We start from the raw sequence: 23,354 nt of genomic DNA on the forward strand, positions 1-23,354 counted from the left end.
CTGATGCTGAAGCTGAAGTGCCAATACTTTTGTCACCTGATGCAAAAAACCAACTCATTAGAAAAGACCCTGATGCTGGGAAAGATAGAAGACAGGAGGCAAAGGTGACGACAGAGGATGAGATGTTTGTATGGCATCACCAACTCAAGGGACATGAGTTTGGGAAAACTCAGGGAGATGGTGATGTACAAGAAAGCTTGGCATGCTGCAGTCCGTGGGTCACAAAGAGTTGGACACAACTGAGCAACAGAACAATAACATGTTTATGTGTGTGTGTGTGTATGCCACAACTTTCTCTATTTGTCTGTTGATGGAGGCTTTGGTTACTTGCATAACTTTACTGTTGTAAATAGTGCTGCTATGATCATATATTGGGGTATATGCATATTTTCAAATTAGTACTTTCATTTTTCTGAATAAGTACCTAAGAGTGAAATTGTTGAACCTTATGGTAGTTCTATTTTTAGTTTTAAGAAACTCCCATACTATTTCCATAGTGGATGCCCATCCATAATTCTTATTTATTATATGTATTACACATTCCCTTATAGTCCACAACTGTTCACTTAGTTTTAACTTAACATGGCACTAGAGGTAATGAATCCCTCTGCCAATGCAGGAGAAATAATAAACATGGGTTCAGACCCCATCAGGAACATCCTGTGGAGTAGGAAATGGCACTTCACTGCAATATTCTTGCCTGGGAAATTCCATGCACCAAGAAGCGTGGCAGGCTACAGTCCATGGAGCCACAAAGAGTAGGACACAACTAAGCAACTGAACAACAACAACAAATATTTCAGGATAATCTTTCCATCTCAAGGTCATTCATATTAATCAAACTGACTGTTTTCCCTAACACAGTTGTGAATTACATCTTGGTTGGATACAAGATTCTAGGTTGTAGTCTTTTTTCTTAGTAGTCTATACATTATCCCTTTCTACTATTTAGTTTTTCATGTTGAAGATCAATAATCAAATTTCATTTTACATTTTTTCTTGTAACTGAATTGTTCTTTCCCGCTGAAAGCTTAAAGACATTTTTCTTATATGTACTTAAAAATGCAGGTACTTTACTACAATGTTTCAAGATGTGAGTCTGTTTTCATCAATCTTGCCTTAAATTGTAAGGCAATGCAAGATTGAAAGCCTGCTCAGCTTTCAGACTCAAGTCTTTCTTAAACTCTGGGAAATACTTGTCTGATAATTATTAAACTATTGCCTACCTTCCATCTATTCCTTTTTCTTCTTTCAGAACTCCTTATAGAATTGAGGCTTTTGAACTGTGGTGTTGGAGAAGACTCTTGAGAGTCCCTTGGACTGCAAGGAGTTCCAACCAGTCCATTCTAGAGGAGATCAGCCCTGGGTTTTCTTTGGAAGGAATGATGCTAAAGCTGAAACTCCAGTACTTTGGCCACCTCATGCAAAGAGTTGACTCATTGGAAAAGACTCTGATGCTGGGAGGGATTGGGGGCAGGAGGAGAAGGGGACGACAGAGATGTCTGGATGGCATCACCAACTCGATGGACATGAGTTTGAGTGAACTCCGGGAGATGGTGATGGACAGGGAGGCCTGGCGTGCTGTGATTCATGGGGTCGCAAACAGTCGGACACGACTGAGTGACTAAACTGAACTGAACTCATCACTTACATATTAGGGCTTACTGAGCTAAATTTCCAGTATTTTTTCTTTTCTTAAAAGATTTTTATGTCCTTGTATTTTTCTCTGACATTTGAGATAGTTCTACCATTTCATTTTTCAGAACCATTAGTTTCTGTATGTGTGAGTTGTGTGTTTGTATATGTCTCTCTGTGTTGCTATTTTTAATATCAAAGATTGTACTTTTTTAAATTTATATGCTGAATATATGAAATGATTTTGGTTTCAAAAAGTCTTCCTATATGCTGTACTTGAATGTCAAGTACTTTGTTATTGCCTTAAGTCTTTGTCTGTCTTCCCTAATAACTCCACTTCACAGGAGCCTGCTACGTGTTTTCTCCTTGTTCCTCTCCTTCTATCTTTGGCATGACTGTGACATAATTCAAGGCTTCTTTCTCATCCTCCAGGATCTGTCTACTGGCAGAAGAAGAAGAGCTCAGAGAGGATGAGAAATGAAATGTATTTAAGCCATTGTCTTCCCAGCATCTTTAGAAATGTTCTCTCATTCTTTTTCTGCAACATCGTATTTTTAAGAGGACTGAAGCAAATAGGCAAAGTGTCAACACTTGTTAAGTCTAGGTAGCAGGTATATCAATAGATGGTGAATGTTTGTTGAATTATTTTCTATACATTTAGTTTGTTTGAAGCATGTATAAACAAAATGAACTGTTAAAACATTAATGTTATATTTATTCTGATAAGTTATTAAATTTCTCTTTCCTCTGAAGCCCAGACCCATATACCTCTAACTGCTAATGGCTATCACAAATCATCAGCACCTTCATAGTTAACTTGTCCAAAATGAGTCTTTTGGATTAAACCCCCTAAAATCTTCCCCCGGTAGTTCTAATTTCAACAAATGACACCAATATCAACCCAAGCAAAAAGCATAGAACTGGTTGTTGATGCCTTCCTTTCCCAGACCTCTGCATGCATCCCCTAGCAAGCCCTATCAACACACTTGTAAACATCAATCAAATCCTTTCACTTTTCTCCATCTCTTCTGGCCTCATCCTGCTTCAAATGACTTCTCTGCATTCATCTCTGCTTCCACTTTGACCCTACAATTCATTATACCTGTACCCAAAACATTATTCTTTCAAAGTCAAATCCTGTCATATTTTTTGTTTAAAACATTATTAAGACTTCTCACTGCTCTTTGTTGTTAAGTCATATCCAATTCTTTGTGACCCCACTGCAGCATGCCAGGTTTCCCTGTCTTTCACTATCTCCCTGAGTTTACTCAAACTCATGTCCATTAAGTTAGTGCTGCTATCCAGCCATCCCATCCTCTGTTGTCCCCTTCTCCTCATGCCCTCAATCTTTCCCAGCATCAGGGTCTTTTCCAATGATCTAGTTATTCGCATAAAGTGGCCAAAGTATTGGAGCTTCAGCTTCAGTCTTTCCAATGAATATTCAGGGTTGATTTCCTTCAGGGTTGACTGGTTTGATCTCCTTGAAGTCCAAAGAACTCTCAACAATTTTCTCCAGAACCACAATTCAAAAGCATCAGTTCTTCCATACTCAGGCTTCTTTATAGTCCAACTTTCACATCTGAACATGAGTACTGGAAAAAACACAGCTTTGACTAGATGGACTTTTGTCAGCAAAGTGATGTCACTGCTTTTTAATATGCTTTCTAGGTTTGTCATAGCTTTTCTTCCAAGAGCAAGTGTCTTTTCATTTCACGGCTGCAGTCACCATTCACAGTGATTTTGGAGCCCAAGAAAATAAAATTTGCCAGTTTCCATTTCCCCCCATCTATTTGCCATAAAGTAATAGGCTCAGATGCCATAATCCTAGTTTTATGAATGTTGAGCTTTAAGCCAGTTTTTTCACTCTCCCCTTTTACCCTCATCAAGAGGCTCTTTAGTTCCTCTTCACTTTCTGTCATTAGAGTGGTATCATCTGCCTATCTGAGGTTGTTAGTCATTGCTCTTAGAATAAAACAAAACTCCTTGTAATAGACTACAAGTGAGTATCTAATCTAACCGCTCCTTTCAAATCCCAACTTCTATCTTCTTCTCCCTTGTTTTCTGTGCTCCAGCCACACTGGTCTCCTTTCTCCTATTCAAATATACTAGGCTCTTTCCCAACCCAGGGCTTTTATAGTTCTATTCCCTCTGCCTATTAAGAGCCTGTATCCACTTTTTGAACAGATTAACTGCTTTTTATCATTTAGATATCAATCAAATATCATCTCCTCTTGGAAGTATTTCATAGTTACTTTATCTAAGTACCATTCTTTGGCTCAGCTCACATTACTCTGTCAGATCACCCTGCTTATTTCCTGTTATCACATTATTTCATTCTATAGTGTTCTGCTACTTATTTAAATCACTATTGTAATTAGATGGCACCTCCATGAACAGACTCATGCCTTTATCAATTAATTACCCACTTTACTTAGTATTGGATTAGTAAGTATATCACATAATAAGAAGACATAATGAAGGGATATTCAGCAGTCATCACACTGGCTGGCACACTCAGATGTAAGTACCTTGTACAAGTGAATCTTTCTTGACTGAGTAATAACCAACTGACTGGCTTGGGCATTCTGTAAAACTCTTCCTTGCATGCAAAGTATAGCTAATAGTCATTTTGAATAATATGTTAAGTTTAATGGATCCAGCTGTAAACAACATATTTATATAACTTATTTATACTTTTAAATGACTGCCTTTGTGAGACTCATGATCTGGGCGTCCCCTTTATGTAAACCTCCACTACAATTATATACTTCCCCCAGTATTACTTATGATACAGGTTCAGCTACTGTATCAGAGACAAGCCCAAAACAACAAAAGAATTGTATTTACTTCCCATGAAAACCCAGCGTGGGTGGTAGCTCTCCATGCAGCTATCACATGCTCAGGGCCCTTCAGCTTTGCTGTTCCATCAGGCCCACAGTGTTACCTTGGCCACACAGTACAATAAATCTCAGCACTGCACACCCACTCCAGTCCACAGAGGTGGGGGAAATGGAAGTGAGTGGACACCCTCTGATTTTTGGAATGATCTCCCAGAACCTAGTGTATATAGGTTCTAGCTAGACTAAAAGGAAGCTGCAAGAATGGCTTTGAAAGAACTGTTTGTTTTCTGGGGAACCATGTGCTCAGTTACAATGCTAGCTTTCTTGTTGTTGGAAAGAAGGAAAGTATGGATATTAGTTCTATTCTATGAAAAAGTGAAAGTGTTAGTTGCTCAGTCATGTCCAATTCTTTGTGACCCCATAGACTGTAGCCCGCCATGCTTCTCTGTCAATGGAATTCTCCAGACAAGAATACTGGGGTGGGTAGCCACTCCCTTCTCCAGGGGATCTTTCTGACTCAGGGATTGAACCTGCATCTCCTGCACTCTGGTATATTCTTTACCATCTGAGCCACCAGGGAAGCTCCATATACCTCCTTAGAATGGAAACTGCATAAAAACAGAGAATTTCTCCATCACATTCCATTGTATCTCAGCTCCTAGAAAAGTGTCCTATAGCACATGTGTCCTCTGACCATTTTCCTAGACTTTGTCCTGACTCAGCCATCATCATTGCTCACTTGGACTAAAGCAAGTCTACATTACCTTTCTGTCTCAATATCAATACCATACTGTCATCAAAGCGAGCTATTTAAAATAAGAACATTTGTCTTATTTCATTTTTTAAAGTCCTTCAGTAACTTACCAATGTCCTCAGTATCACCTAGGAACTTCTTAGAACTACAGATCACCATCTCTATCCCAAACTCCCAGCTCTATGGTTGGGGTTCAGCAATGTGTTTTTCAGTAAGTTATCCAAGTGATCCTGAATCACTCTAACATTTGGAAACCACTGATCTACACCATACATTGTCACCCTGCTTATTTAACTTGTATGCAGAGTACATCATGAGAAATGCTGGGCTGGAAGAAGCACAAGCTGGAATCAAGATTTCCGGGAGAAATATCAATAACCTCAGATATGCAGATGACACCACCCTTATGGCAGAAACTGAAGAAGAACTAAAGAGCCTCTTGATGAAAGTGAAAGAGGAGAGTGGAAAAGTTGGCTTAAAACAACATTCAGAAAACGAAGATCATGGCATCTGGTCCCATCACTTCATGGCAAATAGATGGGGAAACAGTGGAAGCAGTGTCAGACTTTATTTTGGGGGGCTCCAAAATCACTGCAGATGGTGATTGCAGCCATGAAGTTAAAAGACGCTTACTCCTTGGAAGGAAAGTTATGACCAACCTAGATAGCATATTGAAAAGCAGAGACATTACTTTGCCAACAAAGGTCCGTCTAGTCAAGGCTATGGTTTTTCCAGTAGTCATGTATGGATGTGAGAGTTGGACTATGAAGAAAGCTGAGTGCCGAAGAATTGATGCTTTTGAACTGTGGTGTTGGAGAAGACTCTTGAGAGTCCCTTGGACTACAAGGAGATCCAAACAGTCCATCCTAAAGGAGATCAGTCCTGGGTGTTCATTGGAAGGACTGATGTTGAAGCTGAAACTCCAATACTTTGGCCACCTCGTGCAAAGAGTTGACTCATTGGAAAAGACCCTGATGCTAGGAGGGATTAAGGCCAGGAGGAGAAGGGGACGACAGAGGATGAGATGGCTGGAGGCATCACCAACTCGATGGACATGAGTTTGAGTAAACTCTGGGAGTTGGTGATGGACAGGGAGGCCTGGCGTGCTGTGATTCATGGGGTCTCAAAGAGTCGGACACAACTGAGCGACTGAACTGAACTTATCTCCACCTTTGGAAATGAGTTTTTCCTATTTCTCTCCTTGTCATTTCCAATACATTCCTTCTTTTCTGCACTGAATTTACATGTCTCAAAAGAAGAAATTTCTAATATTGTCTAAAATTCATCTTTCTCTGTGCACCTCCTACTATATTTTATATCAATTACTGCATTGTACTGTGTGTATGTATCACAACTCACCAGTTCACCTACAAGGTGGCGCTAGTGGTAAAGAATCTGCTTGCCAATGCATAATACATAAGAGACTCAGGTTCAACCCCTGGGTCAGGAAGATTCCCTGGAGGAGGAAATGGCAACCCACTCCAGTATTCTTACCTCAAGAATCCCATGAACAGAGAAGCCTGGTGTGTTTCAGTCCCTGGGGTTGCAAAGAGTCAGACATGATTGAAGCAACTTCCCACGCACAGTACAGGGATTAGTCCATTTCAACTAAATTTTCTAATATGTGGGAGAGTGGCTCACAGTATTCCTTTATTATTTTTTTCATCTCCAGGGAATCAATAGTAATGTTCTCTCTTTCATTTCTAAAAGTGGTAATTTATGTCTTTTCTTCTTTTTCTTGGCTAACCTGATCAAAAGTTTATCAGTGTATTGACTTTTACAAAGCACCATCTTTTGATTGCACTAATTTTCTCTATTATTTTCCTGTCTTCAATTGCATTGATTTCTGCTCTAATTATTATTTTTCTTCTGCTTACTTGAGTCTTAAATTGTTCCTTTTCTTTATAGTTTTCTTATACAGAAGGCTTATTGATTTAGTTCTTTGTTGTCAAAATATACACAGGAAGAGATTGAAACAGATACATAGATAGATATAGATATAGAAATAAATTTCCCTTTAAGCAATGCTTTTTGCATTCTATAAATTATAGTAAATATTACTTTTATTTTTACTTAGTTCGAAATACTTTTAATTTTTTCTTGAGATTTCTCTTTGGCTATTTTGGTCTATTATTTATAGTTGGATTTCTAATCTCTGAATATTTGGAACTTCCCACTTATGTTTCTGTTGTTGATTTCTTATTTAATTCCACTATGTCTGAGAGCACAGACCATTTAATTATTTTAAATTTGTTAAGCTATGGGTAATAGCCCAGAATAGATGCATCTCGGTGAGCATTCAATGCAATCTTGAGAAGAATACATATTGTGTTGTTATTGGATGAAGTATTCTAAAAACTTCAATTACATAAAGTTGATTGATAATGCTGTTCAGGTCAAATATATTTCTAATGATTTTCTCCTTGTTTGCTCTATCAGTTTTCTGCAGTGTTGAAGTCTACAACTTAATAGTGGATTTGTCTATTCTCCTTTCTCTTGCTCTATTTAGAGAACTTTTTAAAAGCTGTAGACATCTGCAGTACGATGTGTGTGTGCTAAGTCACGTCAGTCCTGTCCCACTCTTTGTGACCCTATGGACTGTAGCCTGCCACGCTCCTCTGTCCATGGGATTTTCCAGGCAAGAATGGAGTGGGTGGCTATGCCATCCTTCAGGGGATCTTCCTGACTCAGGGATCGAAACTGCATATCTTAAGTCTCTTGCGTTGGCAGGCAGGTTCTTTACCACTAGCACCACCTGGGAAGCAATATGATAGGCAACCTCCAACTTAGTCCTCAGTGATGCCCACCTCCTCATATTCAGGAGTTGCACAATTCCTCCCCTTTGTATGGGCTAGATCTAATGAATATAATGTGCAAAAGTGATGTGATATCACTAAAAATTTTTTTATTTCTATCGATCTTTCTCTATCAAAAGCCTTTGTTCCATACAAAGCAAACCGCCATGTCGTGAGTAGCCCAAGAGAGAGGTCCATATAGCAAAAACTGATGTTTTCAGTCAACAGGCAACAAGGACATGAACCTGTCAAAAACCATGTGAGTGAGCTTGGAAGCTGTCCCTCCCACCCAGTCAACCATTGAAATGATGGTATCACTGGTTAGTAACTTGACTCTGGCCTTGTGACAGACCCAGCCAGAGGGACCCAGCTAGATCACAACTAGATTCCTGGCCCACAGAAAGTAGATAAAACATGCTTGTTATTTTAAGCCATTACATTTGGGGGTTATTTGTTATGCAATAATAGTTAACTAATACATGTAGGGAAAAGAAAACTACATAAAATTACCTCACACTTAAAAGCTAAATAAATACAAATTTTAAAAATAAAAAATATAATAATCAAAATTGACATATGCAATATAATAGGTTTAACAGCAAATTAAACATAGTTGAAAAGAGAATTAGCAAACCAGAAGCAGGCCAAAAGCAATTACAAGAATACAACCCCAAAGACAAATACCGTTTAACCATATATGTGTGAAAGACATTAAAAGAAATGGAAGATAAAGAAGTATATCCAAAATACATTCCAATAGATCCAAAATACAAAGTCCAATAGCAGAGGAGCAAAAGGCTGACAGAGAAAATATTTGAAGAAATAATGACAAAGAATATTCCAGATCCAATGATAAAAGATACCAAAAAACATATTCAAGAAGTCCAGTAAATCTCATGGAGGATAAATAAAAGGAAATCCACCCATAGACACATCAAAGATGGAGTTCAGAAATCAAGGGTCCCCCACCCCAAATGCAGTTTATTTACACAGTAAAACAATTAGAGCCATTTTCCCAACAACAGTAATGGAAGCCAAAAGGCAAGGGGAAAGTGTTGAATTAAACAGACTGCTACATAATGAAAAAGAAAACACTTTCAAGCATGAGACAAAATAAGGAAATTTTCAGAGAAACAGAAAAAAAATGACAGTAAATTCTAAAGGACTTACTTCAAGCAAAAAGGTAAATGATCCCAAACAGAGAGCTAGTATATTTTCAGGTTAAAAAACAGATAATTAACAATTGCAAACAAGGAAGTGTTAGAAGGAGTCAAAGAGTTCTAAGAGCCTCATGGAGGAAAGTTTAAATTAAAGATTTAACTATAGACAGTCAAGGCTGAGTATTGACTTATTTTCCTAATTTGGTTGTGGTGACTGTAGTGACATTAATAAATTTGGTAGGTCAGTAAACTCCTTGAACTATTAAAAAAAAATAAAGACCACCAGATATGTGGCATCAGCCATGTCCCTAGTGTAACCCCAGACTAAAGGTGAAAAGAAGGGGAAAGGTTGGGGAATGTCAGGAAGAACGTATTTTTTCCACTTTGGACATGTCTTCCAAGTGTCAAATGCCACTGTCTTAACATTTCTAACCACCTTCTGCCTTTTCACTCAGCCTTCCATAGGGAGAAGGAATAATTTAATCCGCATTGGTCTTTCCAGAGGAGAAAGCAGACATGCAGAAATCAGTCCTTCCTTCCTACTGTCTCACCTGGGCAGGATTCTACAACTCTTTCATGTTCAAGTTTTTTAGAGTTAGATTCTGTCTCTGAGGACAAGATCTGCCTGGCCAGCACCAGCACTTCCTATTACTGCGTGGTAAGTCTGTATAATTATGGTGCACAGTGTTAGACATCTACTTGCCCACAGACATAGAGTACATATTCCAGTATCAACTTTATCAGTAATAAAAATAGCATCCTGCTTTCATATATGAATTCTTCTTTCATCATATTTCCAAGATGGTTCTAATAACGCAGGTGGTGAAATTCCCCCGGAATCCCCAGCAATAAAAAAAATGCATAATACTGGCTGTTTAGTCAATATTTAACAATAAAATAACAATAATATCAAAATAACCACTAAAGTGCTAGTTACTATGCTACATACACCAAAAACATTTTCTCTCTCACCACAACTCTGAAAAGTTATATCATCTCTGTTTATCTCTGTTTATTCATTTGAGTTTTTGTGGAATGATGAAATTCACCCAAAAGGTAGCAAGATGGATGTTCACCCAACTGGGCTCAGGTCCTCACTCTTCCTTTCTCCACAGTAAATCAAGTCACTTTCCTTCTATTCCAGGCCTTTTGCCTGTGATGATGCCCAACTCCCTTCATCCAATGTATTCTCCCCAAACAAGAGCTAAATTTACAGCAATCTTTTCTATTGGGTTAGCCAAAAAGTTTGTACAAGTTTTTCCATAACATCTTATAGAAAAAACCCAAACGAACTTTTTGGCCAACCCAATATTTAACTTTATATACACTGGGTAGTAATTATTATTTGTTCTCATTCAAATTCCTTCACTAGCTTTAAAGACTTGATATATAGCACATATTCCCATATCTTTGACACGTTTAGAACACCAACCAGGAACTCAAGGTCAGTTTCACCCAGTTACAGCTGTCAAAGCAATTATCAGAGAGGGCATCATATCTTGGGGATATTTGCTAGTCTAGAACAGAAGTCATCAAACTGACTGGCAGGCAAAATCTAGCCTCCTGCCTGTTTATGTAAATAAAGTTTTACTGGAGACCAGCTACATTCATTTATGCACTGTCTATGGCCACATTCATACTACACTGGTGATGCTGAATAGTCACAACAGTGACTATAAAGCCCACAAAGCCAAAAATATTTACTAACTGGCAAGAAAAGTTTACTGACCCATCATCTAGGCTTGTAGATTGATTCCACATTCTCCACACTCTAAGTGGTGAGTATAATTCTTTCCCACACAGGGTTGTAGGCTGCATTCCTTATCTCTAGGACCTTTCATCAAGTGATGGCCCTGATGATATCTGAACCCTACTTTCTCACTTCTAATCAAATGGTCTTTCAATGAAAATTCCTCTGCCAGAATTCCTCCAGTCTCTATCAATATTACAAAAGAAATATTTCTAAGGGATGCATTGAAATGCTTTTAGTTGCTTATACTTAAAAATAAATTTGCAGTCAATGACTGAATACTCTCACACTTTAAAAAGTATCCAGGTGATTGGGGAAAAAAAGAAAATTATAAGTTAATTACTCATATGTGGTGCTGGCTGACTGCAAGACCAACTGGATAATGGGTAAATCCTCCATTTCATTCTAAACTACTGATGCTCAGCCTGAGGCTACTGATACTTGAAACATGGTTTCTCATGTTCAAAAGGCTTTAATGGATAATGATCAAGAGAAGAGAAACTAATGCTTGTTGACTGCCTAATATGTGCTTTTTACTAAACTAGGCATTTTATAGAGATCACCATATCTAATCCTTACAATAGCCCATGAGATTGAGTACAATTATTCTCTTTGTATGTACAGATGAACACATTCAACTTAGAGAGGTAAAGAAGCGTGCCCAACATGTCAGAGTCTGGATTCAATACTTTAAGGAAAGAACAATTCCATAACTCCCAAAGGGTCTTTGGGTAAAATGAACTACAACACTGCAAGGTACATTTTATCCAGACTGTTATTCTAACAGAGAAAGCACCAATGCCCAAAGAAACTGGGCTCCTCCTGTACTAGTCGTCAACTGATCACCTCTTTACTGTTGGTTTGTGAAGAATTTCCTTCTGGGGAAGAGCCTGGGATAGTAATAAGGATAATCATAAAGCCCAGGAAAGCATGTATTTACCAACATCAGGAAGCATTTCAATCTTGTAACAACTGGTACTACCGCACTGGTGCCAACTTGCTGAAATATAAATCTGTATAGATTTATATTTCAGATTCCAAATCTGTCATATTATAGAAGCAAACCAAGACTGATCACATAGGCTATGTGACTGAGTAAGCGATGTGGGAGCCACATGCCCATTTGAGTTCTCAGTGATTGGTTATGACTATTGTAATGTTAATTCAGCTAAGGAGAAGATGCCAGTTACTACTTTTCAAAACTTTAACCCATTCCCCTTATAATGTTTTACATGCTTGTCTATCATATACAGACTGCTTGGTGAAGCATTTCGTGCTAGTAACTGTGATACCTGAAGTCTCAGGGATCTAATTCTTAGTGTATTTGATAACCACCAGCTAAAAGCTTTCCTGCATCATCCAGTGAGCACACACGGGACTACTCATCAGCACTGCACAGCTCAGTATACGGTCATGGAATGTGGCACTCAACGAAGCTCACAGATTTTAAGGATTTACAGCAATGATATTGCACAGTGATTTAATGTTTAGTTATTTTCCTTAAAAAATGACTTTAAAAGTCATTTTAAAAGCACCACATTATTATAATTTAAAATTATATAAAATATAGAGAAAGTATTTTTCATTTGAACAGGACTCCATGTTATATACGCAGGCTATTCTTGGAAAAATATTTGGATTACGTAAAGGAAAAAGAAAAATCAGAGAAAGTGCTAAACACTAAATATGTGATAAAAACACATATTTGAAGAAATATCATGGCACAATTTTAACCACAGTCATAAATTATATGTACTTGATTAATGTTTCAACACTATAGTCTCTTTCACATAGCTTCTGCAAAAAGTCCAAGCATCTCCCATAGTACAATTTTCATTCCTCTTTTGATTTACAAAAGTGTTTTATTTACTATCTAATCATAAACTGAAATTATTAAAGTGGGATTATAGTGAAAAGAAATTAAGAATAATTATATTTTGAGTATAGCAATAAGAATATCTCTTGTCATTCATATATATAATATAGATGATTTATATATATCATATATATGTATTTCCTTTAGGTACTCCTATATGATTGTTCTTTTCTAAATTAAACATGTCAACATTCACTGAAGTTAAAAAAAAAAAAGATCATAGGCAGTAATTTTGCTTTCCCAGCCATTAATAAAAATGCATCTCATTCCTTCTTCAACAGGCTCCTCCCAATCTTAAGAAGTTAGACAGTATCTCCAGTGTTTAAAAGATCTCATTTTGCTACCCAAAGGGAAACAAATTCTCAAAATGTCAAAAGCCTTAGTTATTCCACAGATAACTAACATTTTAGTAACAAGAAAATTGTATCTGGAGTAACTGGAAAATAAAACTTCCAGCTGACATTTACACTGGGGGCTACTCACCACTCCTGGGTTACAGTTGTAATAGCAATGCTTGGCAGTGTCATCAGAGGAAGCGTGGTTGGTCTGGAAATGCCATCTCCCTCAGGTGTCCTTGACCTTCCGCTCTGTCTTTGAGACAGTGGTGGCAACTGCAAGTTTCCTGAGCAGCACCTTCTCCCCCTCCAGAGGTCGATCCCAAGTGTGTTACTTGAAGAACTGTAGGATTTACTCAAGCTACATTCAAAATAATCTTTAACATTCTAGAGGAACCACAGGAGAAGAAAAAAGAGGAAAAAGAAAGTGAGATTCAAATGTTTAAAATGATGCACAATGTAGTAAAATAAGAAACTAAATGATCAAGCTGTCACTCATAAAGTCCTTATTCAGTATCTCACAATCAGAATCTAACACTGACATCAAAAGCTTAAGAGAAGACATATAGGCATGGGGGCTAATGCTCAAATTTTAAACATATCAGTTGCATAGTCATGGTGATCTTTACGACTGTGGATATCTTGTCTTTTTTAAATTATTCTTTTTTTTTTTCTTTCTCTTTTAACTTGCTAAAATAAAAGCTATTCACTGAAAATATATTTTGGATACTGATGTTATCATTCTGCAACATGGGAATAAGCTATACTAGTTAAAGTATAACATTTCTTGCCCAATGTTTTGAAGGAAAAATATTTTCTATCTCAGACCAGGGAGATACTCATAATTGTGGGTGACTGGGTACCTGACTTTTCCTTTTCTCATAAAAGTTCTCCTCAGAGTTGAGGGGGTTTAGGGGTCAATAGGGGGAGGGAGTTAAATATATAAGAGTTCAGAAAAAAAAGAATATACTTTATCTGGTCCTGAATTGAACTGCCATATGTTCAATATGTGCCCTAAGGCTGACATGAAATGAAATACTTGTGAGAAGATAAGGGCATTGAATTATAACCAACAATAAGAGTTATTCATTCTTCCTGTATCTCTTGGTGACTCTGGTTCCTGGTACTGTGGAGAGTAAAAGACCCCAAAGAGCCTCTGCCTGGTTCACCACTCATACTGGCTTGAAAGTGAAAGTGAAAGTGAAGACGCTCAGTCGTATCCGACTCTTTAAGACCCTGTGGACTGTAGCCCGCCAGGCTCCTCCATCCATGGGACTCTCCAGGCAAGAATACTGGAGTAGGTTGCCATTTCTTTCTCCAGGAGATCTTCCCAACTCAGGGTTCAAACCCAGGTCTCCTGCATTGCAGGCAGACGCTTTAACCTCTGAGCTAGACAGCAAATGTTGCGGCAATGCAAATAGCCACTGATAGCCACTTGGAGTTTAAAAGTTCTATCTGTCACTCTCCACTCGTATCTTAAGCAATAATTGAAGTCCTAACATCAGACCAAGATCTCTCACCTGGAAGTCATTCAGTAGCTCTTAAAAGATAGGTACTTCCTACTGCCCTTCAAAATAGACTTAGGAGAGCCTGGTACTAGACTGCCTTTAAACAAACAGAATTTCTCCACCCACCACTCCTCTACCCATCCCTATACTAGCTCACATAAGAATAATTAATTCAAGTTTAAGGGCCTAGCTGGGATCATTCAACAAATATTTGTAGCACACATATTAGAATCTTGTACAGTCCTAATTTGAGAGGGTACAACAGCAAAAAGCAGCAGGACTTATGTTCTAGTTATTTATGCTTATCTCATCTATACAAAGCCACATTTTCATGACGAAAATCTTGGCATGCATAGGCCTGACAATTTTCAGGGGCCCCGTTCTCTCCACCTGGAAATTGGATGTCATCATATTTTTTTGTTTGACTTAAGGTTTTCAAATACCACTTATTTAAAATTCAGTAGAACCACAATTCAGTAGCAGGAAGAAGCTCAAACAATCTAGAATTCTCCAGAGTTTGAAATATTCTGGAATGTGCTCAGGATTTAACTGTTTAGTAATTGGGACTAGGCCACCTTTGGTTTAAACAAACAAACTGGTTTAAAAACTGATTATATTAAATCTACCATGGCTTGGCACTTACTCATGTGTGTGTGTGTGTGTGTGTGTGTGTGTGTGTGTGTATGTATGTATGTGTATTTGTATGTGTTAGAAATAAGAGCTGAGAAGAAAACATAGCATATGTAAGTTTCTTTCTCAAAAAGACTAGAGGAGAAAGAAAGTCTTAGAAGAGACAAAGTCTTCCTAAAGAGATTCAGGAACAAACTAAAAGTCAGAACTTTTATATATCAGTTTGTTCCAAATATACACGTAAAGACAGTACCAATTATCTGGAAACCAAAGTCTTCAGCAAATATTTTACCACCTATACAAGAAATACTGTACAAAAGAACCAAAATGAGAATGTTACTTAGTTAAACCACAAATCACAATGGTCTTATAATAAAGTTATTGGATATTTTTTCCTCTTTTAGGAAAGTAAATATTACCAACCAGGTATAAGTGCAGTGAATAAACTAAGTGGGTACTTACATGATACTTATTTGAAAGGTAACAAAGTCACCACCTACCACAAAATATCTCCCATACTGACTTGTGAACATACTTGAAATAGAGATGTGGAGTCATTCTTTGAGTCTTAAGAATTTCTTCTAAAGACTCCAATTAATGTGAACATGCATTGCCACAAAAGAACATAATGGAATAGCCTTTTAGAAATTACGTTAAATGTTGAAAACATTAACACTGTTTTACAAACACTTCATTAACCCGTGTTGCATTATCAATATAATTACCTCAAACTCTAATTCATACTCATAATTACTGTCCCCAATTTGCTAACACCCTCAAAGGCAAAATCTAATTCTGTCAATTCTAAACTACTGAATTTGTGATCCTGGATTTCTTTTCCTATTTTAACCAGCATGATATTGGTTGACTGTATCATTTATCAGATCAAAGATTTGCAGAGGGAAAAAACATTAATTTGAATGTTACTTCTGGAAATCACATGTTCCCTTTGCCAGAAATGCTCCTCCCCCAGATCTTCTCAGAGTTCATTCCTTCAACGTTCATATGTCTTCACTGTCCATATGTCATCTCTTCATGTCATCCTTCTATAAACACTTATAGTCATCATCCAGTTATTCTTCCCCCCCACCCGACCAACTTCATTTTTCTGTACAGCTCTTATTATAGCTGGACTTATTTTATAATTTATTGATTTATTTATGCCCTCCCCTCTGTAATATAAACTTCAAAGGGACAAGAACACTAATCCCTAGAACTAACCAGTGGTTGGTGCATAAGAGGTGCTAAATAATATCAAGTGAACATTTAAATCACTGAGTAACTGTTTGCTGAGCTGAAATAATGAAGAATATAATAAAATATCCTTGACTTAAGGGTGAATCTTTCTTCAGAGTGTGGCATATAAAACATAGTATCTGCCAAGTTGCTTTCATTGTTAGGGAAGAGATACTGTGTGTAACATTTGATATGATCTTCTGTACTATATTTGAAAAGTTGAGGTACATGGTGAAAAGTTTTAGATTATTACTGTTCACTAGAAATAAAGAACAAACCACAAATGGGAGCTAAATGTATAATTTTAAATATTCTAGTAATCGCATTAAAAAAAAGAAATATGAAATTACCTTTAATAATATATTTCACTTAGCCTAGATTGTCCAAAATATTGACATTTCAACATGTAATCTATATCAAAAATTACTAATGACATATTTTATATTCTTTTCTATCTGTACTGTTATGAATTCAAGATCCAAAATGTATTTCACATTTACAGCACCTCTCCATTCACACTAGTGCTTCAGAGTCACATGTGACTAGTGGCTACCATGCTGGACAGTGCAAATCTAGGTAAAAACAATCCTCTCCAGGTGGGGTTTGTATTCTTCAAACATGCATTTCTTTCCTGCACATTCTTCTGAGAAAACTTCCCTATCTTTTGATTGTGTCAACCATTACCTCAGAGAGGATTAGGATAATCACTGCGATGATAGAATGAAAAGAAAAAATAATTGATCATCCTTTATAGACAGATTGTATTGCTTAGTTTTACTCTTCCAAAGAAATAGAATCTGGAGCATACCTTATACAAATAGTACTATGGGAAAATCCCAGGGTTTTTTTCTTTAAGAGACATGAATGGGGGATTGATCAATTGAAAGCAAAAAAGATAATCTCAGCTGACCAAGATGCAAAGCTATTGAAAATAATGTCTATAGACTTCTTTACTTCTTCAAAGGACCCAGAGCAAGGCTTCTCAAATATACTGTACGTAACTGGTCTCCCTGGGAACTTGTTAATACAAAGTTTGATCAATAGGTCTAAGGTATGGTTCTGAGATTCTGCATTTCTAATAAATCCACAGATGATGCTAGCACTGCTGGTCTGAGGCCCACACTGAGCAGTTAAGTCCTAGAAGATGTGTACCTCACAAATTTCTTCTAAATACAAACAGCTGTCAAAGACCCCACCTCAAGCGGTGACTCAAGGACTAGCTATACATGGATAAAAATGTACAAGAAAGTCATCAAGAAATGGTGAAAAGAAAAATTTCCAGACTGGTATTTTGTAAATAAAAACCACAAAGCTCAAACTGAGCCTATTTCCAAGCTGTAAAGAGGGTGGTATGCCTGCTGTCTACCTTGCAGAGTTCTGGGTCCAAGGGCTGGCAATGCCCCGTGTCATAGAAATACCTAGTGATGGAGTGGTACTTCTAAACAACCTTACCTGCCCTTAGAACAGAATCATGGAATGCCTTCTTTATTAGGCAGACAAAGAGTGGGTAGAATCGGCAATTCTATGGCTTTTGGAACTTACATCATCAGCCGTCACCGTCATCACACTCCTGCTTTTCTTCATTATACAGGTGAAAAACAGCCCCTCTCAGGATGTCTGTTATTCAGGGCAGCTTTGCTGTCAATTTTTAAGACCTACAGGGAAAAAAGACACACAAAAAAAGAACAGCTCAGTATCCTTAGTTAAATACAAATACACAGAGTTCTCTGCACTAACATCTGATGGTATACAATGCATGTGGATAAGCAAATATCACAATTTACCAAGCTAACTAAAGCTGAGCTGTGAGAAAAGAGGTTCACAACATGCAAAAGTCCAAGAAAAGCTATCTAAAGGGAGAGAAAAGGAATAGCGGGTAATAATTAGGCTCCCAAATTATCAACGATCTTTAAGACTATAGAAATACTAGGTTTTAGTGAAAGGCTTTATACTTATGAATTATCTTCCCAACCAGTATTTCATTTGATCTCCATAACAATCTGTGAAATTGCTTTCATCTTTTTTTAAATAATGAGATAACAGAGGATCAGAAAATTGATTTGGCCAAAGTAACACATCTAAAACTAGAAAAGAAATAGCAACCCAGTTCAGTATTCTTACCTGGAAAATCCTATGGACAGAGGAGCCTGGTGGGCTACAGTCCATGGGGTTGCAAGAGTTGGACATGACTTAGTGCCTAAACCACCAACACAGTTAAAACATAGCAGATTTAGAATTTAAGGTATATGATCCATTGATGCATGCATGCATGCTAAGTCACTTCAGTTGTGTCCGACTCTGTGACCCTATGGACTGTGGCCCGCCAAGCTTCTCAGTCCATAGGATTCTCCAGACAGGAATACTGGAGTGGGTTGCCATTTCCTTCTCCATGATCCATTGATGCTACTGTCAATATAAAGGAAAACTAAACCAATACAAAAAATATGCGTGACCCAAAAAATCTTAATTTCAATTTTACCATTAGTTTAAACTTCTTATATGTACGTATGCAAATACTCATCACAGAGAATTTAGCCACCAAGAGGTAGAAAGAGCTAGAATTTCCTGGTTTAAATCACACAAACTTGGCCATTCTGAAGCAAGACACTTCAGTTCATGACATTTGTTTTGTGTAGATCACTAGAATTCACTTCAGAAACAAAGAACCTCAATAACATTTCCAAAATTTAAGGGTGCACCATACTTGTGCAAACTCCAGAGGAAAAAGAATCACTGGTTTATGAATAGGAAAACTCAGGCTATTAAAACAGGCCAAAATTTAAAGTTCAGACATACAATAGTCTAAAAAAGAATATGAAGAGTTTTGACTTTGCAAAATTGAACTGGAAAAGATACACTGCAGAAATCATTGAATCCAAAAATATTGGTCCAGACAGTGGATTCTCAAATCTTAATATCAAAAACCTCCCACTTTTGTGTGTTTAAGATTTTCCGTAAGAAAAAAGTTTAAAAAATAAATATAATTTTTAGTAATAAAAAAATGGCTTCATCAATACTGAGATCCAGAAGCTCCTATGTTTTTTTTACTTGGTACATTGAAAACCCTTAATACATGCTGGATTTGAAATGTCTGCTTCTCGAACATGAAGATATATATAGATTAACAGAGTGATGGAACTGTAGCTATGTGACTAGGAATACTAAGTAGTGGCATTGTACCATCACCCAGGAAACCAGGGTTGAATTTCTCGCACATAATTTGACTATATTATGCAGAGGTTGGCAGCAAAATTGACAGAGTAGATAGGAGAGTGGGGGAGGGAGAAACTGCACCTCTGTAAGTCTTCTAAGGAGAGAACCCCACAGGCTTTCCAGGTGTTCAGTTCAATATGACAAGGAAAAGAATTTCCTCATCATACACCGAGGCATAATTACAATTATTGAGCTTTTCTAACACTGACCAAAGAGGAATAAGCAGAAATTTAGAGCTCTTACTCAAAACCTGCTTGAAACCTAGTTGCTGCTGCTGCTAAGTCGCTTCAGTCATGTCCGACTCTGTGCGACCCCTAGACAGCAGCCCACTAGGCTCCCCTGTCCCTGGGATTCTCCAGGCAAGAACGCTGGAGTGGGTTGCCATTTCCTTCTCCAATGCATGAAAGTGAAAAGTGAAAATGAAGTCGCTCAGTCGTGTCCGACCCTTAGTGAACCCCTGGACTGCAGCCTACCAGGCTCCTCCATCCATGGGATTTTCCAGGCAAGAGTACTGGAGTGGGGTGCCATTGCCTTCTCCGGAAACCTAGCAAAGATTCAACAAATAACAGATATATTTTATCTCTGTTATATTCAATCTTGAGTGCCTCTCTGAGGCAGAACCTGAAAAAAAAAAAGTTTATACCCCTATGTTAAAAGAAAAAGCAAGATTCAAGATGTAAGTTTTGTATGTAGGATATAAAATTGGACATAGCCAATGATTATAATTCTCAAAAATATAAGCACAGAAAAATATTAAAGAAGCTGTGTAACGTTGTAACAGCGAACATTATGTAAGAGGCATAGAAATTTTTCTTTCTTTTCCAAACTTTTGTGATATTCTTTTCCAAGCCAAAAAAAGTGATCCATTTTGCTTGGCAGGAAATGCACTTAAAAATAGGATAAAACAGCACAACTGGAATAGAAATTCTGAGGCTGTCTTCAGCAGGAATGAAGGTAAGACCTTAGCTATATTTTCTTAGAAGTGAGCAAAGCTGTGATAGGATCCAAATGAAGCTCAATGCAAATATGACTCTCAAGAATTTTAGGTCTAGTCAGGCAGGAAAGACTTACATATGTTAAATATGCACTTCATAGGTTCTCGAAAATATTTGTAAAATGAGTGAATCAAAGAATATAATTAAATATTAAAATCTTTGGGTTTCTGGGAAATAAATGAGGTTTTATTTTAGCCTTAAATAATGAGTAGAATTTGTTTAGCAGAGATAGTGGAAAAAAATATGGTGTGCAAAAATATGGAAAGGAATCTAATGTACTAAGACTGTGACTATGCAAGAAGATGCCATGCTAAGGAAGTTTATGACAGGCAGAAAGACAACATGTTCCAGGGTAACATCAGTAGATCTGGGGCATGCAACAGTATTTTTGTGAGGTCTTAGCCATGAAAATAAACTTAGGTTTTATAACACTCTGAGTGTGAAAGCTGACTGGACAGATTCATGTGCCTTCAACTGGGAGCATGTCCTGGCTAGGAAAAAGCAAGATCTCAAGTTACAAAAGTTACAAGGCAGTTTTTCAAATGTTCTACATATGAAATATATTACTTTTACACTCAGAAATAAAAACCAGCACTTGTTACAAAAAACAAGATAAAGGAGGGAAGAGGAGATTATTTTCTAGGTAGTTTACATTTGTCTCCTCGAGATCCACTCCAATACCTTCTCCATCTTGGTTGTGTCACAGGAGGCTGGTCCTCACAGACTGAGTCCATGGGCTCTCTAGCCATCTGACTCCTGAGAAGTACAGCGGGAAGGCAGGAGGAAAGAAAGGGTCCTCTCTACTGGCCAGAGTGCAACAGTAATGAAAGCCCTTTCTCTAGATCACAGCTCCTATAATCACCCATCTCTAAGAAGACAGGTTTCCCTAACTTCCATTAACTACTGCTTCCACTTCACCTTTCAAACATAAAGCTGATGGCAGCTTTCCACTGTTGCTATTCTTATAGTGCTTGGTTATCCCTTTGGGTCATCCTCAACCCTGTCCACACTTTTTGTAAATATAGTGTGTGCATGCAAAGTTGCTTCAGTAGTGTCCGACTCTTGGGAACCCTATGGACCATAGACCGCCAGGCTCCTCTGTCCATGGGATTCTCAAGCAAGAATACTGGAGTGAGTTGCCATCTCCTACTCCATTGTAAATAGGACCTCCATTAAATTTTCTTTCATTCCCTGTGGGAATGCAATCTATTTCCTATGGAAACCCTGACTGAAAACAGATTTGTCCAAAAAATTTACAAAGCCAGAGGGCTAGTTTCAAATTTACCCCCTCAGCGTGTAGTACAGTGGCTGATACAAAGCAGGGTCTCAATAAACAACTGTTAGAGAAAGAGTAAGTAAAATCTAGTTGGAGTTTTAGAATGGTTTTATGGCTTTTAGAAAAGAAGGTCAGCAGGCAAGATTTAAAGTTGCTTTTGTAAGGCAGAAATAGTTCTATGTCATCACTCGTGGGTGGCAATAGTAGTTCTGTTTGGGAAATCAGAGAAATGTTATGTTTAATACTATACTGTTATATTACTATATTATACTATTGCTATATAATATTAATGTACTGTGCTTAGTTGCTCAGTCATGTCTGACTCTTTGCAACCCCATGGACTGTAGCCCGCCAGGCTCCTCTATCCATGGGGATTCTCCAGGCAAGAATACTGGAGCAAGTTGCATGCCTTCGTCGAGGGGATCTTCCCAACCCAGGGATCAAACCCAGGTCTCCCACATTACGGGCAGATTCTTTACTGTCTGAGCCATCAAGGAAGCCCATATAATATTGATAACATACAATATAACTTAGCATTACATTATATATTATTGATACATTATAAAATAGAAAAAGAGAGATTATAAGTGCCATGTTATTGCTGATTGCAACAAACTGTGGAAAATTCTTCAAGAGATGGGAATACCAGACCACCTGACCTTCCTCTTGAGAAATCTGTATGCAGGTCAAGAAGCAACAGTTAGAACCTGACATGGAACAACAGACTGGTTCCAAATAGGGAAAGGAGTACGTCAAGGCTGTATATTGTCACCCTGCTTATTTAACTTAAACGCAGAGTACATCATGAGAAATGCTGGGCTGGATGAAGCACAAGCTGGAATCAAGATTGCTGGGAGAAATATCAATAACCTCAGATATGCAGATGACATCACACTTACTGCAGAAAGCGAAGAACTAAAGAGCCTGTTGATGAAAGTGAAAGAGGAGAGTGAAAAAGTTGGTTTAAAACTTAACATTCAGAAAACTAAAATCATGGCATCTGGCTCCATCACTTCATGGCAAATAGATGGGGAAACAGTGGAAGCAGTGTCAGACTTTATTTTGGGGGGCTCCAAAAACACTTCAGATGGTGACTGTAGCCATGAAATTAAAAGACGCTTACTCCTTGGAAGAAAAGCTATGACCAACCTAGACAGTATATTCAAAAGCAGAGATATTACTTTGCCAACAAAGGTCCGTCTAGTCAAAGCTATGGTTTTTCCTGGAGTCATGTATGGATGTGAGAGTTGAGACTATAAAGAAAGCTGAGAACTGAAGAATTGATGCTTTTGAACTGTGGTGTTGGAGAAGATTCCTGAGAGTCCTTTGGACAGGAAGGAGATCCAACAAG

The 23,354-nt window shown here is 37.7% G+C and overlaps 1 protein-coding gene across 1 annotated transcript in view; it reads right to left on the minus strand.

The window, feature by feature from the left end:
* Nucleotides 1-18,174, minus strand: part of PDE4B (phosphodiesterase 4B) — a 539,031-nt gene extending 520,857 nt beyond the window's left edge. Inside the window, exons 1-2 of the mRNA XM_070786388.1 lie at nt 18,062-18,174; nt 13,294-13,532 (exon numbers count right to left, since the gene is read on the minus strand). Of these exons, the coding sequence (XP_070642489.1) occupies nt 13,294-13,532; nt 18,062-18,103 (281 nt within the window). The 5' untranslated portion in view covers nt 18,104-18,174. The remainder of the gene's footprint in view (nt 1-13,293; nt 13,533-18,061) is intronic.
* Nucleotides 18,175-23,354: the final 5,180 nt, after the last annotated feature.

This window comes from Bos indicus, chromosome 3 (genome assembly GCF_029378745.1).
Source record: "Bos indicus isolate NIAB-ARS_2022 breed Sahiwal x Tharparkar chromosome 3, NIAB-ARS_B.indTharparkar_mat_pri_1.0, whole genome shotgun sequence".
In the NCBI taxonomy this organism is placed as follows: Eukaryota; Metazoa; Chordata; class Mammalia; order Artiodactyla; family Bovidae; genus Bos; species Bos indicus.